General features: G+C 47.9%; 1 protein-coding gene across 2 annotated transcripts in view; it reads left to right on the forward strand.

Moving 5' to 3' along the window:
• FOXK2 (forkhead box K2) overlaps positions 1 to 18,275 on the forward strand; it is a 50,176-nt gene that overhangs the window by 10,401 nt on the left and 21,500 nt on the right. For both annotated transcript variants that reach the window (XM_084750254.1, XM_084750253.1), the window contains exons 2-3: positions 14,462 to 14,656; positions 16,680 to 16,827. In XM_084750254.1, coding sequence (XP_084606380.1) covers positions 14,462 to 14,656; positions 16,680 to 16,827 — 343 coding nt within the window. The remainder of the gene's footprint in view (positions 1 to 14,461; positions 14,657 to 16,679; positions 16,828 to 18,275) is intronic.

An 18,275-nucleotide genomic window follows, 5' to 3' on the forward strand; every position in this document is an offset into this window, starting at 1 on the left:
TTTGATCAGGCTGGCCTCTAACTCAGACCCACCTGCCTCTGCCTCTGCCTCTTGAGTGCTAGGATTAAAAACATGTCCCACCAACCTACCGAAATAGGCATTTATTGATTGATTGAGACATGGGCTTTTAAAACTTGACTTTTGTGGGGTGGAGAGATGGATGGCTCAGCAGTTAAGAGCAATGGCTGCTCTTACAGAGGACCTGAATTTGGTTCCTAGCACACACCCCCTAAACACATGTTGTACATACACACATGAAAAATAAATATTAGAGGCAGGCGGAGGTCTCTGAGTTGAAGGCCAGCCTGGTCTACAAAGTTCCAGGCTCGTCAGTGAGACACTGTGCCAAAAAAAAAAAAAAACAAATCTTAAAACAAAGCTTGGGAGCCAGCTAGAGAGAAAGGCTCAGCAGTTGTGAGCACTGGCTGCTCTGGCAGAGGATCCATTGTCTGTTCCAGTCCCCAAACCAGCTGTAATCCAGCTCCAAGGGCCCTGTTGTCCTTTTCTGTCTTCCGGGCACTAGGCATGCACATGGTACACCAGTGTACCTGTAAGTAACACCCTGACTCACAGGAGAAAAGTGCATTCTTAAACAAACCCCAGAAAACTGTGGCGTTTGGTAATGCTACAGAACAAGGCAGGAATGCTAGAGGCAATTCACCTTCATTCTATAATTATCTCTATTTTGGGGGGTCAAAGGCGTGGCCTCACACATGTTGTTTAAGTGCTCTCCCATTGATCTGCACCCTCAGTCAGTCCCCCTGCTGCCTGAGACGGGGTGCCCCCCCTGCCTTGGTTGATGAAGGGCTACCCACAGTGGCTTTTGCGCCCCCCCCCTTGGTTGATGAAGGGCTACCCACAGTGGCTTTTGCTCCCCCCCCCCCCCCCCGTTGATGAAGGGCTACCCACAGTGGCTTTTGCCCCCCCCCATTGGTTGATGAAGGGCTACCCACAGTGGCTTTTGCCCCCCCCCCTTGGTTGATGAAGGGTTACCCACAGTGGCTTTTGCCCCCCCCCTTGGTTGATGAAGGGCTACCCACAGTGGCTTCCCCCCCCCCCCCGGTTGATGAAGGGCTACCCACAGTGGCTTTTGCCCCCCCCCCTTGGTTGATGAAGGGCTACCCACAGTGGCTTTTGCCGCCCCCCTTGGTTGATGAAGGGCTACCCACAGTGGCTTTTGAGCCCCCCCCCTTGGTTGATGAAGGGCTACCCACAGTGGCTTTTGAGCCCCCCCCCTTGGTTGATGAAGGGCTACCCACAGTGGCTTTTGCTCCCCCCCCCCGTTGATGAAGGGCTACCCACAGTGGCTTTTGCCCCCCCCTTGGTTGATGAAGGGTTACCCACAGTGGCTTTTGCCCCCCCCCCTTGGTTGATGAAGGGCTACCCACAGTGGCTTCCCCCCCCCACCCGGTTGATGAAGGGCTACCCACAGTGGCTTTTGCCCCCCCCCCTTGGTTGATGAAGGGCTACCCACAGTGGCTTTTGCCGCCCCCCTTGGTTGATGAAGGGCTACCCACAGTGGCTTTTGCCGCCCCCCTTGGTTGATGAAGGGCTACCCACAGTGGCTTTTGAGCCCCTTCCCCCACTTGGTTGATGAAGGGCTACCCACAGTGGCTTTTGAGCCCCCCCCCCTTGGTTGATGAAGGGCTACCCACAGTGGCTTTTGCTCCCCCCCCCCCATTGATGAAGGGCTACCCACAGTGGCTTTTGCCCCCCCCCCCCCCTTGGTTGATGAAGGGCTACCCACAGTGGCTTTTGAGCCCCCCCCCCGCGGTTGATGAAGGGCTACCCACAGTGGCTTTTGCCCCCCCCCCTTGGTTGATGAAGGGCTACCCACAGTGGCTTTTGAGCCCCCCCCCTTGGTTGATGAAGGGCTACCCACAGTGGCTTTTGAGCCACCCCCCCCTTGGTTGATGAAGGGCTACCCACAGTGGCTTTTGAGCCCCCCCCTTGGTTGATGAAGGGCTACCCACAGTGGCTTTTGAGCCCCCCACTTGGTTGATGAAGGGCTACCCACAGTGGCTTTTGAGCCCCCCCTTGGTTGATGAAGGGCTACCCACAGTGGCTTTTGAGCCCCCCCCCACTTGGTTGATGAAGGGCTACCCACAGTGGCTTTTGAGCCCCCCCCCTTGGTTGATGAAGGGCTACCCACAGTGGCTTTTGGCCCCCCCCTTGGTTGATGAAGGGCTACCCACAGTGGCTTTTTCCCCCCCCCCCCTTGGTTGATGAAGGGCTACCCACAGTGGCATGTATCGGGGCACAGTATTCATGGCGGTGCTTACAGATTGTTCCTGGGCTGTTAGAAGAACAGGGTGGACCTACTGCAGACCTCACCTGATGCTGGACAGAGGGGCTTGGTCTTCCCTGTATTCCTGCCAGCGTTGCTTGTTTCTATTTCTCCTGCAGACCTTGTGTAACTGGCTCCTGTCTGACCTGGATTCCATCTTCATGTCTTGGCGTGGTGTGGTGGTCTTTGCTGAGCTTCTTACTCATCCTGTGTATGGTCCTTGCAGAGCCCTGGGGAGACTGGAGCATAGCCTTGTCCTAACTGTGCTGGCTGCACCAGCCTGCGCTTAGTGACTTGGTAGCTCAACAACTCCCCCACCCTGGTCTCCCCACCCCCAGGTTCCTACAGAACGCCGTCAAACTAGTTGAAATCAATTTCTCAAAATAAAAGTATTACTCTTTTTTTAGTTTATTTATTTTGTTTTGAAACAGTCTCTGTGTGTCCCAAGCTGGTCTGGAGCTCTATAAAGACCAGGCTGTCTCCATGCTTGTGCCACCCTCCTGCCTCTGCCTTCTGAGTGCTAGAATTAACGTGCTATTCTGCTTTCTTGTAGAAGGTGTTTCGCAGTGTGTACTTTTTCTTCTTCCAGTGTTTTTGTTTTTAGACAGCGTCTCTCTATGTAGCCCTGGCTGTTCTGGTTCTCTTTGGACCTGAGCTTTGATCCTTGGAGTTAGTATACTCCCTTAACCACTGAGCCAATTCTTCAGCCCCAGATTTTATTCCATTTGTTTGCTTTTGAGACAGGAATTTACTGTGTAGCCCAGGCTAGCCTTGATCTCTCAGTGATCCTCCCGCCTCAGCTTACCGGGTACTGGAACTGTAGACATGAGTCACCATGCTTGGGTAAGGAATGTTGTTTTTAACAGAATATCAGTCATTTGACTTTACCAGTAAAGACTTGGGAGCCAGATGCTGAAAGCCTGCTAGCTCAAGACAGAAAGCACCCACTGACCTTCCTCCTGAGCCAAAAAGGAAAGGGAAGTCTCCACAGTGTCTCCAAACCCCTCACACTGAATGTCCCTCCCTTCTTCTTCCTGTGCATCTCTCTATCCAGCTTCCTGACTTCCTCTTACTCTTCATAGTTTTTTCCTATGTTCACTTCCTGTCAGCTGGTTGCTTGCTCCACCTCTTGACCTGTGATTGACTTAAGTTTAGTACTGTTTACAAGCAGATAGCTCTTGGATGAAAAGTGTCTGCTCCGGGGTTGGAGAGATGGCTCAGCAGTTAAGAGCACTGTCTGTTTTTCTGGAGTTCCTGGGTTCAATTCCCAGCAACAACATGATGGCTCACAACCATCTATAATGTAACCTATGCCTCTTCTGGTGGGCAGGCACACGTGCAGATAGAGCACTCATAAATAAAAATAAATATTTAAGAAAAGAAAAACATGTATTCTGGGATAAGCCATACCACAACTAGAAACAGGTTTTTCTAATAAATAGCACAATCTTAACAGGGTCCACAGCATTTTCAAATATCCTGTAGCTTTTCCCTCTTTTTCTTTAAATAAAAAGGAAAGGTTTTAACTAACACAGTAAACCTTTTAGATAATGAAGCTGTTTCTGCCAAGCTTTTCACAGTGTCCAGCTTGGTTTGATTGTTTTTGGCAGTTTTCAGGTTAAGTACTTCTTATATTTATTTTTATTTATTTTATGTACATTGGTGTTTTGTCTGCAGGTGTGAGGGTGTCTGTCAGAGCCCCTCAAACAGGAGTCACAGACAGTTGTGAGCTGCCATGTGGGTGCTGGGTCCTCTGGGAGAGCACTGACTAATTCTAGAAATAAGCTTTTTTTGTTTGTTTGTTTTTTGAGACAGGGTTTCTCTGTGTAGTCTTCGCTGTCCTGGACTCGCTTTGTAGACCAGGCTGGCCGCGAACTCACAGCGATCCACCTGCCTCTGCCTCCCAAGTGCTGGGATTAAAGGCGTGCGCCACCACATCCAGCTAGAAATAAGCTTTATCTTGCTTCCTGGGCGTATTTTCAGGTTTGAGTCTGAAGCAGGTAACTAAGAGCAAAGCTTGTGTACCAGCTGGCCACAGTGGCACACTCCTGTGATCCCAGCACTCGGGAGGCAGAGGCAGGTGGATCTCTGTGAGTTCAAGGCCAGCCTGGTCTACAAAGTGAGTCCAGGGTAGCCAGGGATACACAGAGAAACCCTTGTCTTGAAAAACCAAAAAATTTAAATAAAAGTAAATAAATAAATAAACGTGGTGCCAATTTGTCCACTCTGTCATTGATGTTTCCTCTGTCTCGCCTGTATGAGCTGCATAACATTTGATAAGTCTTGCTAGGTTTTGCTGTTTCCGCTCGTGCCTCCCATGACCCAGATATCTTTGGCGTTTATCTGCCAGTTACGGTTTTCCATTTTAATGACCATGTAGCTGTACTGTTGCACACGCTGTGAACTGGAGAAGACAGGTTTCCCTTTGGCTTGTTTGTCTTGTGGCCAACAGTGCTGCACTGACTTTGTGGCTCCTTCCTCAGGGTTGGCCTTTCCATCCCTGGCCTGTGGCTGCCGCTTTCCTTTAGTTCTGATGAGCCATCAGTAAACCATGCACTACCTGTATGTTGTGACCATTCCATTGGTCCAACCGATTCAGTAGGCCCTCTTTTGGGGATGGGGAGAATGGTTTAGGCATGGAGATTATAGGCAGCTGTGAGTGATTTCCTCAGTGTGGGAAGGCTCTCCTTTGCTACCACCTCCTGGTCAGGAGAGATGTTAGACAGGTACCAGTTCCCCTGTAAAAACCTGTCCTCCCATGGCTAAGCCTGCAAAGGGATCCATGCATCACGGAACGTAGCCTTGACCACAGGGGGTTGCTAGGACTGAGGATGAAGTTCTGTAAGTCTGTAAAATGTCCAGATTCGTTTCTCAAAGAGAGGGTATTTATTCTTCATATATGGAAAGTTTGCAATAGAAGCCAACAGGCAAATGTTGGACTCTTTTTTGCTTTATGAAGAACCCCAGTTGCCAGTTCAGCAGTAAACATGATACCCATAATTAGGGTTCAGTATTGGTCAGGGTTGCGTGTGAGGAGATGAGCTAACTGGCAGCCGCAAAAGCTGCCTCTGGTTCCTGTTCCCAGTGGAAATTACTGACTTTCTAGTAACTCTATGGAGGCCTCTTAAAGTAACCTGTCAGTATGGTACATGATGTCTCTAGTGTGCAGACATACCAGTTAGGAGCCGTATCTGAGTTTTGTCCCTGGGTGATGGGATTAAAGGCATTGGAAAGTGCTGGGTTTTTTGAAACCTCCGTCAGGTGACGTACTACATCAAGGCTATGTCTCCTACACCTGCCAGAACAGTGCCAACAGCTGGGGACCAAGTAGTCAAGTATCTGACAGTGTAGGGCATCTCATTCAAACCACCACTGTGCTTTAATTAATAATATTAGATCAGATTTAGTTCTCACCCCCCAGGAAGGAGGAAAATGTGCTGGACAGTCCTCATCTGCATTTCTGGCTGAAGTAGAGCAAAGAGATTAGCTGTAATAACCTGAACAAATTAAGATTTTCTGTTTGCTGTCTTTGGATTCTATGGTCTTCCTATAGTAAGAAATCAAGACCCGTTTTTAAAAATGATGGTTCAGTGCCTGGTGGGATTATAAGAAACGAAATCAATTTAGGCCAGTAAGATGGCTCATTGAATAGAGGTGATTACCGCCAAACCTGAGGGTCTGAGTTCAGTCCACAGAGCCCACATAATAGGAGGAGAGAACCAACTCTTACATTCTGTGGTGGGCACCCCCTCCCCCCAAAAAAGGTAAAGAAAATAAATTAGCCTAATAAACTTTCTAACAGAGCTGTTTGCTTGCTGTGGAGATTATATTCTTTCTTTGTATGGACTAATTGTGTCCATCAGGGTCTGAAATTCTGAGGTGATGAGGTGCAAACTTGTAAGTGAAATGTGCTACCCAGGTCCCTCTTAGACAGGAAGAGAATTCTAGTTCCTCATTTTGACTGGGTTGCAATATTGTTTCTCTTGGATTTAGGGGGATGGAAGATGGTTCTTACCTTCATCTGTGGGAGGTGAGGGCAAGCCATCACACCCTTGGTGCATGCTCTGAACTAGGCACACTGGCTCCTCTAGTCTGCTCTTGGACCTGCGTATTGCTGTGGATTTGGATGATGCAGGCAAAGGCACCTGTTGGCTCTTTGAGAAGTTGCTAGGAATCCTGCCATGTAACTAGTCCTAGTCTTGGTATCATCTCAGAAAAGATGGGTGGGTGATGCACAGGGTGCGTGGGTGATAGGAAACCTTTTGAGTTGTGTCTAGACTGTAGAATCCTTGAGGCTAAAGTTGGCATATAATAGGAACAGTTCGATATCGGGAAATAAGACTTAAGAAGAGTGAAATGTTTCCTGTTGTCAGTACATAAGTGGGTAACTGACAAACTGCCTTTTAGAATGAGATTTTGTTCATTCTGTGGTACTTGGGGAAGAGATCCAACCTAGGTCCTTACAAATCCCAGGAAAACATTCTATCAGCTGAGCCATTTTAGCTCAGCTAAATGGATTTATTTTTCTTTTGTTTTTCAAGACAAGATTTCTCTGTGTAGTCCTGTCCTGGAACTCTCTGTAGGCTAGGCAGGCCTTGAACTCACAGAGAGCTGCTGCCTCTGCCTTCCCAGTGCTGGGATTAAAGGCGTGAACTATCACACCTGGCTAGAATGAAATTTTGAGGCAGCTTTGGGAATTGGAATACGAGGTTGTATAGCTTCCCTGTCTTTTTCTTCTTAGGCCTTGTCCTGCAGCTGACGCACTGAAGCATTTGTATAGAGCCCCTCCTGCCCTCAAGGTCTCCATCCGCACGGGGACCTGGCCGCCTCCCCCATGTGGTCGGACCCTCACGACTTACTCCTCTCTTCTCCTGGGACTGGCTCTGCTGTGGCCGCTGCCCACTCTTGGGCCAGGATGGCTGCTACCTCTCCTTCCTCACATAGAGTTTCATGTTTACTAACAAGACAGACAGCAGAGATCCCTGTAGTGAGCCGTGCAGAGCATCCAGCCCACCTAGGCTCACAGAACTTAGAGTGCATTTGCCATGGGTGACCCTGCATGTGCTCTCTCCTTGGGAGTCCTCGGGGAAGACTCGTAACGCTGCAGGGTTTGTTGTGCAGCCCATAATGCCCCTGGCTTTGCTTTCTAGTTCACTTCATTTGGCAGGTGGAACTTTTTCTAGAGTGGTGCTAGGCAAGAATAAAGTGTTTGTTGAAGAAATGAAAGATACAAGTAATCCTGAGAGACAATTTAGAATTAGCATTCTTGATAAATAAGTTAAGCTTCTCAATTTATGAACTTGTATTTATTATAAATTAATACAGATAAATGATAATCAGATGTGATCACTTTTTTAAAAATCTAAGTTTTTCAATGTGTATGAGTGTTTTGCCTGCATCTATGTGTTGTGTGTCCTGTATGTTTATTGGTGCCCATGGAGACCGTAGAGATGCTGGATTTTCTTGGACCTACCCTGGTGCTTTTAGCTGCTGAGCCATTTCTTCAGTCCTGTTTGTTTAATTCTTTAGGCAGAGTCTTACGCAGCCCAAACTGGGCCTTGAGCTCAAGTAGTCGAGAATGACCCTGAGCTCCGTCTTCCTCCCCCACCACCAGGGCCAGGATCACAGAGCTGAGCTCTGAAGACAGATGTTTCTGTTAGTGGCTGTACTCAGAATGCGCATGTTCCTCTCTGATGTCAGGAACTAGGGTTGGAGGATTAGAAGAGAATACTAAGTGGGAGCGGGCTGTTAGCCAGGTGTGCATGCCGTACAGTCTGCTGCTTTTATTGTTGATTTATTATCATGTAGACAGTGCTCTGCCTGCATGTACACCTGCAGGCCAGAAGAGGGCATCAGATATCATACATGATTGTGAGCCACCATGTGGTTGCTGGGAATTGAACTCAGGACCTCTGTAAGAACAGCCAGTGCTCATAACCTCTGAGCCAATTCTCCAGCCCTGTTTGTTTGTTTTTCTTTCTTTTTTCTTTTTTAGGTTTTTTCAAGACAGGGTTTCTCTGTGTAGCCCTGGCTGTCCTGGACTTGCTCTGTAGACCAGGCTGGCGCTGAACTCAGAGACCTGCCTGTCTCTGCCTCCCCAGTGCTGGAACTAAAGGTGTGTGCTACCACCTCCTGGCTGAAATGTCTTCTTTTTAATAGATTCTCCCCTCCCCCCAGTTACAGATTCAGTAGTGTATTAAGTAAAGCGTTAAGAGATTTTCTTTATACTCTGTTGTAACTAAGGGTAGTATAAACTACCAGTCAAGGTTTCTTATGTAGTGATCTGTGAACCTCTGCTCCTGGCAGTCATGTTGGAACTGAGAGATGATGGCCAATAGAGGGCAGGAGTTACTAGCTCTCTTCTCTGGATAATCCAGTCTGCTGTGAGAGTAATCAAAGGTTTTAATAAGAATGCTGGGAGTATTTATTGCCTACCAGTAACGATAGAAATACTAACTAGGGGTCTAGGATGGCAGCCTAGTGAACTTAACTCCATTCTATATAAATGACTAATTTGCGTCTTTAACAAATCAGGATATTTTGGAGAAATTTTGTGAGAAGCGGTACTGTGTTAGACAGAATACTTGCAGGGGTCACACGAGAACCGTGCAGGCCTGTCTGGTGGACACGGTGTGGGCTGTCTGACTTAACACTCCCAGCACTGTGTGATCCAGAAGCTTAGACTTCTAAGGCAAAACCACAAGGTTGTTCTCGCTAAGTGGGACAACTGAAAGCTATAATTAACTCTTCAATGCAGGTCAGAATGGGCTGCCAGGGGATTTGAGATGAGATTTTCAGAACCTTTGCTCTTGCAATTTGGAGAAGGGACTATAAACCTGTATAAGGGACAAACGCAGGTGTCCTGTGGCGAGCAGGAGGAGTAAAGTGTTAAGGGGGGCATGCTCCTGCGGGCCTGTGGTGCCTCTTCCAGCTTCTCCCCTTCCCTCCCAGGAGAGAGCTCATGCCCTTCCACGGTTCTGAGCCCACACAGCTGCTTATCTGCCCCTTCATCTCGCTTGCGCATTTCTCCAGTCCCTCTCGAGTCACCAGGAGACAGTTCAACCTCTGTTGTCATTGCTGCTTCACTGTAACTCAAACATAGATGTTTCCTGATGAGGAAAACGTAATGAAAGCCATGTCTGTGGCCTGTCACAGTAAGGATGCAGAGCGTCAGCACCCATCTTCATTGTCACTCCCTCCAACACGGAGCCTTCTCCTCAGCTCTGGGACAGCCATGCTGAATTCTAAACCATACACTAGGTATCTCCGCTTCTGAGTGTGTGTGGAAGAAGGAATGGACTCTGAGGTAAGGGGCTGAATGGTGTGTTTATGAAATTAGTCTGTGTCTTTAACATAACTGTAGATCATTTCATTTCTATAAAGTTTTATGTTGGTTTGTTTGTTTTGTTTTGAGACAGGGTTTCTCTGTGTAGCCCTGACTGTCCTGGACTCTCTTTGTAGACCAGGCTGGCCTCGAACTCACAGAGGTCTGCCTGCCTCTGCCTCCTGAGTGCTAGGATTAAAGGTGTGCACCTCCACCACCCGGCTTCTGCAAAGTTTTTAAGCAAGTGAATTTAGTAAAATTTATCTACTACAGATCAACACATACAATAGTTTTATTTGGAGCTATTATGGATGCTGCTGCTGCTAAGAATATTCTCAAGTGCTTTTGTGTACGTTTGTGAGAAAAGATCTCATGTAGCCCAGCCTGACTGACATGATAGGGAGCTGAGGACGGCTTGAACCCTGGTCCTCCTGCATCACTCTCATGACTGTCATGATTATAGGCACATGCCACCATACCTACCTAGCTCTTTGTGTAGATTTTAAGTTGGGAAGCTTTTTTTTTTTTATTATTTGGAAAACATTTATTTATTTGCTATTGTTATTTGTTTACACTTATTTATTTATTTATTTATTTATTTATTTATTTATTTATCCCAGACCTTGAATTCTTGGTAGTCCTGCCTCAGCTTTCCAGTATTGAGATTATAGGTATGTGACACTGTGCCTGGCTGGGTTTGTTCCTTTGAGACAGGGTTTCACTGTATAGCCCAGGCTGTGTGCAGCTCTCAGCTGTCCTTCCTGCCTCAGCTCCCAAGAAGAGACAAAGTCTCACTGTGTAGCCTTGGCTGGCCTGGAACTCACAGAGGTCTGCCTGCCTCTGCCTTCCACGTGTTAGTATTAAAGGAGTATGCCATCACATCCAGATAAAGGATGCTTTTTATTTGTTTTATTTTTATGTGTATGAGTGTCTTGTCTGCACGTATGCCCATGCACATGTGTGCCTGGTTCTCATGGAGGTCAGAAAGTAACATTGAGTCCCTCGGAACAAGAGCAGTAAGTACTGTAACCATTGAGCCATCTTTCAGCCCCCAAAAGGATGCTTTGAAGTAGAAATTTGTTGTTTGGTTGGGTTTGTGCTCGTTTGTTTGGGACTGACTATCTTTATGTAGTCCTTGCACTCACTGTGTAGACCAGCCTGGCCTTGAACTCACTGACATCCACCTGCCTCTACCTTCTGAGAAAATTTTGCTGAAATTGTAGTGGATATTTTTGGTGACCTCATGTGAGCTCCTGTTGGGGGTGCTTCTTGGCTTTTTGTTACCCAGATGAGGGTCCCTGCATCCACCTTTCGTGGCTGTAGCCATGTTCCTGTGTAACGACCTCAGAGTGCTGTTAACTTCTTCAGCCTCAACATTTTCTCACCCTGCATTTCTGGCACTTCAGCAGGTGTTGAAGTTGCCCTGCTAGCTGATGACTTGAGCTTCTCCTGAGCTTATGAGCTGTTCCAGTGGCTTGTTGTGCTTTATTTTGTTGGTTTTTCAAGTCAAGGTCTCTCTGTGTAGCCCTGGCTGTCCTGGACTCGATTTGTAGACAAGGCTGTCCTTGAACTCACAGAGGTCTGCCTGCCTCTGCCTTCCCAAGTGCTGCAGTTACAGACGTGTGCACCTGGCTCTAGTGGCATTTTAAGGACACCTCTGAACTAAGGTGTGATGTGAAATGTTGGAATATAAGACATTCAGGTGGCCTCGTGGCACTCGTCACTGCAGGTGCCTTGCGGGGAGGGGGGGGGAGACAGACAATTCCTCATCGGGGGTCCTAATAATTGAAACACTTTACCCAGAGTCAAATATGTAAAATTCTTCCCCCCCCCCCCTTTCCTTTTTTTAGGTTTTTCGAGACAGGGTTTCTCTGTGTAACAATCCTGGCTATCCTGGACTCCAATTTTGTAGATCCGCCTGCCTCTGCCTCCCGAGTGCTGGGATTAAAGGCGTGCACCAAAACTCTTTACTGCTGTGCAATTATCAACTTTTTTAGTGATTAAAATGACACTCCTACACATTCATTTTGCTCAGACCCTTTACAAAAGTGATACTTAATTCAGTGTATCACCTCAGAGTCAATGTGTGTGCGCCCTAAACTGTAGTGTATTTAGGGGAAAAGGACACTATTGGGTTTTTTTGTTTGTTTTAAAAATTATTGTGGGTCCATGAGTGTGCACATTTGCCACAGGACATGTGTGGGGTCAGAGGACAACTTTCAGGAGTCTGTTCTTAATTCCCACCATGGCTTAGAGTTTAAACTCAGGTGATGAGGTCCACACACCAGAAAGCTAGCTATCTTGCCAGCCCCCGATCATTTTCCTGACTTGCTTGTTATTTCAAGTAAGCTTGTTTTGAAGTGTACTTTATAGAGAATAGGACAAGCCTGATTTGAGTGTGGTGTCCACATGCATCCTGGCAGCCGTCGTTCCAGTCTGGAGAATGGAGCCCCGGATTTACCCTCAGAATTGCAGGCATCGCCTTCCTACCTGGGAGCCCAGGTAGTCACTACTGTGTTCTGGGAGAGGGGTTGTATTTTCAGGATTTCATGACCTGTGTTGCCTGTGTGAGTGCTTCTCCTTTGCAGGTGTTGTGGGTTCTCCTACTGGGTTGATGCAACACCGGCGCCCATCGGCTCTGCTTGTTCTCCATTGCTGTCTCCTTTATTTCTTCTCTTTCATACATGCTAGAGACACACACAGCCACTGAGCTAACCTTCGCCTTCTTACTCTTTACTGTAGAGAGGGTCTCACTCCACAGCCCAGGCCTGGAGCTTGTGGACATCTCTTGCTGCTACTTTCTGAGTTGCTGGCATTACAGGCCTGAACCATGATTGCGCCTACCTTTCCAACAGCAAATTGTCAGACAGGACAGTAGGTGCAGAGCTCTTTCCAGAGCCTTTGTTAATAGAATTAGGGGGCAGATTGGACAAAAGTCGAGACAAAATTGGCTGTGTAAAGAAACTCAGATGATCACAGCAGGCGTGGTGGCACACGCCTTTAATCCCAGCACTCAGAGGGGAAGAGGCAGGTGGATCTCTGTGAATTCGAGGCCAGCCTGGTCTGCAGAGTGAGTCCAGGACAGCCAAAGCTGCACAGAGAAACACTGTCTCGAAAAACCAAAAGAAAAGAAACTAGATGATCCACTGAAGCTGCTCGGCACAAGCTGCTGGGTCCATGAGATAATCTGAACACAGGGTCCCTGGTAGATGTGCACAGAAACACGTTCATCTGCGGAGAAGGACTGCCTACTAATGATTCAGCATTGATCGATTCACTGATTCCATCCGTGTGTGGGTGCTCTGGTGAGCCGAGGGCCCTGACACCGTCGGCAGGGAAAATATACATGGGCTCCCTGGAAGTGTCTTGTTTCTTTCTTGGCTTTCAAACTCCTGTAGCCTAGGAAGGAAGAGGAGTCTTTCTCTTTTAAATTTTACCCGTTTTGCTTTTTTTAAAAAAGACAGGGCTCCGGTAGCTCAGGCTGACTTTGACCTGGCCCTCCTGCCTCTACTTCTGAAGTGCTGGGGTTACAGATCTGTACCATCAAACCAGCTTCAGAGCTGAAGTTTAAGAAAGTGTTTTAAGGGGCTAGAGAGATAGCTCAACAGTTAAAAGCATTAAAGAGAGGTGAGGATATTTAATACAGATACAATTACAGGCATTACAACCAGGGAAGAAAACCAGGAGTGGCTCCATGTCTTTAATCCCAGCATTCAGAGGTCAAGGCCGAGGGATGAGGGTCTCTGTAAGTTCAAGGACAGCTTGGTCCACATAGGGTCCAGGACAGCTGGACTACATAGTGAGACACTGTCTTGAAAGGCAGGGGAAAAAGAAAAAGAAAAAAGACAGGGGAAGAGAAGATTCCAGCTAAAATGTTTTTAGAGGGTTTGCTGGATCTGTGGCCGTTTTAGAGGAATCTGTATTCGAGCCCCCAAGATGGTGGTGTTGGTGTGAAAAGGACAAGAGAGAAGGAGTTGGTCTCAAATCTTGAAATGTGCAGTGCAGAACAGGAGCCACTGTAATTGTGTGAGGAAACTCCAAGAGCAGGCAGTGGTTTCCCAGAGGCCCCGACGTTGTTGTCTGCTGTAGGGAGGTGGGTGGGTTTCAGTAAATCTGTTGGAAGTACTGTCTTGAAAACCAGTTAGAAAAAACAGTTTGATAAGTCAGTTGAACTTGTTTTGTATGAAGAGACCTCTCTAATTTTAAACTGCCTTACTTCTGTTTGAATATGGTTGGTTTCCATGAGGCTGTGTGTTGGTGTTAAGATCTGTTTTTATACCCTAATATAGATGTTGGGTGAGGCCTTAGGTCTTAGCTCAGAGCTTCAGACTGGCTGGCTGTGACCTTTGTAATACAGTGAAGGAGACATCATCAGCCAGTGTAAGTGTAGGATAGAGGCCATATGTTAAAACCGCTAACCTTTGTTCCAGTAAAGGAAGCTCTTACTTAGCTCTTGATTGGGACTGTGCCTGGTAGGTGCTGGGTTTCTTCTGTACTTTGTGCTTTCTGTTGGGTGGTCTGAGCACTGTTTCTCTCTGTGTGTCTCTGTATCCCTCTCTGCTATCTGTTTGGGGTGAAGTGGCGGGGTGTCTCATGTAGCCCAGGTTACCCCTTGAACTTGCTGTTTAGCTAGAGCTAGTCTTGAACTTGTACTCCTACCTGCCAAGTGCTCGGTTCACAGGTGTGTACTCTCACGCCTGGCTAGCGTCATATGAAATACCTCATTTGTGAGTCTGCTCATTAGAGACTTGGTGTCCATGGGGTGAGTAGAGAGGCCACGTCCTCACCCTAAGGGAAGCTGAGGCTCTGGTGGCAGCAGGCGTGCACTGACCATCAGTTTTGTTTTCCAGGTGCACTTTCAGGTTTCCGAGCACAAATATCAAGATAACATTCACAGCCCTGTCCAGTGAGAAGAGAGAGAAGCAGGAAGCCCCTGAGTCGCCAGTGCAGCCCGTGCAGCCGCACATCTCGCCCCTGACCATCAGCATTCCCGACAGCATGGCGCACCTCATCAGCCCGCTCCCCTCCCCCACAGGCACGATCAGGTACAGCAGAGGCGGCTCCTCCACCCTAGGTGACCCTGTGTTCTCACTGCAGCCGGCTACCAGGAGTCTGCTCAGAGTTTCTGTGTTGAGAATTGTAATTCTTACCCGTTGGAGGTTGTGGATTCCCGTTCTGTCTATGTCCCTTTGGGTTTGTTTTACCAGGGCCGTGTTTGTGGGATTGGAATTATCGTTTGGGCACAGCAGTGGTCAGATAGCTGAAGGCAGTGTCCTGAGTCTCTGTAGTCCAGAGTAAGGGCTGCGGTCCGTGACTCAGGTTAAGAGGGCCTGCCTCATGCGGCCCCTTATGAGTCTACGGCTACACTGACTTGTGCTGTGTCTAGAGCCTTAGAGGGGACTGAGCCCTCACATCACTGTTGTCAGAATCATGGGCACCGGAGAGTTCCTTCATTCAGTGGTGGGAAGACTATTGAGGGGAGCTGTGGTGTTGGGGTCTAACCCTTAGGACCAAGGCTGGGGCTGTTTCTTTCCTTCTTCCTTTTTTTAAAAAACAAACAAAACAAAACAAAAAAACTAGTGTCTCACTGTGTATAGCCCCGCCTCCCTGGCTGGACTGGAACTTGCCATAGGGACCTGGCTAGCCTGGAGCTCACAGAGATCCACTTGCCTTTACCCTTGCTTCTGGATCCCAGCTCCAAGTTCAGCTCTGCTTCTTTTAGGGGAGGGGCTGAGGGGTGCTGTGGTTTTCAAGACAGGGTTTCTCCTTGTAGCCCTGGCTGCCCTATAACTCACTCTGCAGACCAGTCTGGTCTTGAACTCAGAGATCCTCCTGCCTCTGCCTCCCTGAGTGCTGGGATTAAAGGCATGCGCCACCACCGCCTAGCTCGTGTTTCCATTTTTTAGAGAGTATTTTTTTCACTGAAGAGCTAACAGATTATCTAATTACATTTCTTCCAAAACTCCTCACAGACTGAGAGTGACTGAGTCTCCAAGTACCATACTCAAAGCTGAAATTTAAAATTTTCAGGGGCTAGAAGGATGGCTCACTGTTTAAGAGCACTTCCTGTTCTTGCAGAAGGACCCAGGTTCAGTTCTCAGCAGCATGTCACAGCTCACAACCATCTCATTCCAGTTCCAGGAAATCTCAATCTCCCCCCTCCCCTCTCCCCACACACACATAAATACTTCGAACAACATACTTTTTTTTTTAAAGTTTGGGGCTGGAGAAATGGCTCAGTGGTTAAGAGCACTGGCTGCTTGCTTTGCCAGAGGACCCAGGTTCAAGTCCCAACATTTACATGGCAGCTCACAACTGTCTACAACTCCAGCTACAGAAGATCTGATACCCTCACATAGACATGCAGGCAGGGAAAACACCAGTGCACAGAAGCTTTTAAAAATTGAGTTCATATTGGCTATGATGGCTTACTTTTTCAGGTAAAACAAACGGGACACTGCCTTCCCACAGTTTGTCTTGACAGTTGCATTTCCTGACACATTTGCTACTGAAGCAGGTTTTTTTTTGTTGTTTGTTTTTGCTTTTTTTTTTGGTTTTTTTTTTTGTTTTTTGAGACAGGGTCTCTCTGTGTAGCCTTGGCTGTCCTGGACTCACTCTGTAGTCCAGGCTGTCCTGGAACTCACAGCAATCCACCTGCCTCTGCCTCCCAAGTGCTGGGATTAAGGGCCTGCGCCACTACGCCCAGTGATACTAAAGCAATCTTAAATGCCATAAAGAATTCCTAGGAAATACTGCTTCCTATTCTCAGTTCTGCTCAGATAAGCTCGACATGGTAGCACACACTTAACAATCACAGTACTTCAGAAACGGAGGCCAGCCTGCAGTACAGAATGAAGCATTGTCTCAAGCAATAAGGAAGGTTGAGAAGTGTAGTTCCTGCGTCAGGAGACCCAGCACCCAGTCCTGGCCTCCTTTAGGCACCCACACACGCAGGCAAAGCATATAATAAAAAAAAATCATAACAAAAAACTTTTCCCCTGATCTCAGATCTTCATCGAAGAGCAATACTATGTTTGCTTTAAAGTAGCCTCTTACCCCTCTTCACAGCGCTGCAAACTCCTGCCCGTCCAGTCCCCGGGGAGCAGGGTCTTCAGGGTACAAAATGGGCCGTGTGATACCATCTGACCTCAATTTAATGGCTGACAGTTCACAGCCAGAAAATGAAAAGGAAGCTTCAGGTGGAGACAGCCCAAAGGTAAATGTTTACGGTTTTGTGCCTGGGCCTGGGGGACAAGTCCTTTTGGGAACGCAGTGTTGTTTCGTTAAGTTTCTCTGTTGCTGTGATAAAACACCGACCAAAGCAACTTGAGGGGGAGAAGGGTTTGGTTGTCTTGCATTTCCGTACAGTGGCTCAGCACTGAGGAGAGTCAGGGCGGGGTCCAGGAACACAGTGAGGCAGGGTCCCTGAGAGGAGCCTGCTCATACCGTGTCGTCAGGCCTGCTGCCCGCGCGCTGCCCATGGCGGGTGGCCCCTCTCACATCGCACCATAGCTGGTCGCCGCAGGCTGCCCTGACGGAGGCCACTCCTCAGCTGAGGCCCCCTCTTCCCTACTGAAGCCAATCTATGTCAAGTGGACAAACGCTAAGCAGCATACCTCACATGCATCTGTGAAGGAGCATCTGTGGATTTAACCCTGTGTCACTGTGAGAGATAGCGCAGAGGTCACGAGCACTGCCTGTTCTTCCAGAGGTCACATGGCAGCTCACAACCATGTATGATGACATCAGATGCCCCTCTTCTGGCATGCAGACACACATGCAGACAGAACACTGTATACATCATAAATAAATAAAGCTTATAAAAGAAGAAAGCAATGTGATGCTATAACTGCAGAACTAAGAGTGATCTCTGAGCAGCAGGAGATGTAGACTGAGCGCCTTGTTGGAGCTTCTGGGTCCTGGCTGTACTGATGTTCACTTTGAAAAATTTGTTCTGCCCCTATGAGTATATTCTGAGCATTTTCTATGTTAAGTTATTTAAAAATAAAAATGTTTTTATGTTCAATGTGGTGCCATACACCTTTTTTTGTTGTTTGTTTTATTTTTGAGACAGGGTTTCTCTGTGTAGCCCTAGCTGTCCTGGACTCACTTTGTAGATCAGGCTGGCCTCTAACTCACAGAGATATGCCTGCCTCCGCCTCCCTGAGTGCTAGGGTCATAGGCATGCTCCACCATGCCTGGCAACATACACCTTTAATTTCAGAATTTGGGATGGAGAGGCAGGCGGACCTCTGAGTTCAAGGCCACCCAGGGCCAACAGGACTGCCTAGAGCATAAAGCATCATCACTAAGTGGAAGGTCTGAGCTCGAGTCCTGGGCACATGCAGCAGAAGAACTGACACCTGCTCAGAAACAGTAAGAAAAAGGCCCTAGGAAGTGCATGGCCATATGAGCAGGGGTGGAGGTTTCGGACTCAGGCACTTGTGAGCCTTGGAGTGTAGAGCTGTGAGTGCTTAGGCAGAGCCTTTTGTGGGCTAAGTGATTGCAAAATGTTACCCATGTAAGGTAGGCTGTGGCAGTCTTCTGGATGCGGGCATTGGCTGGGTGGTTAAGGTTTTTCATTTGGAGAGTTGAGAACCGTCTCTGCAACATCAGCTTATAGAACAAAGCACGACTGTTCAATCAGTCGCCTGTTCTGTTCCT

This window comes from Acomys minous (genome assembly GCF_964271855.1).
Source record: "Acomys minous genome assembly, chromosome: 12".
NCBI classification, from domain to species: Eukaryota; Metazoa; Chordata; class Mammalia; order Rodentia; family Muridae; genus Acomys; species Acomys minous.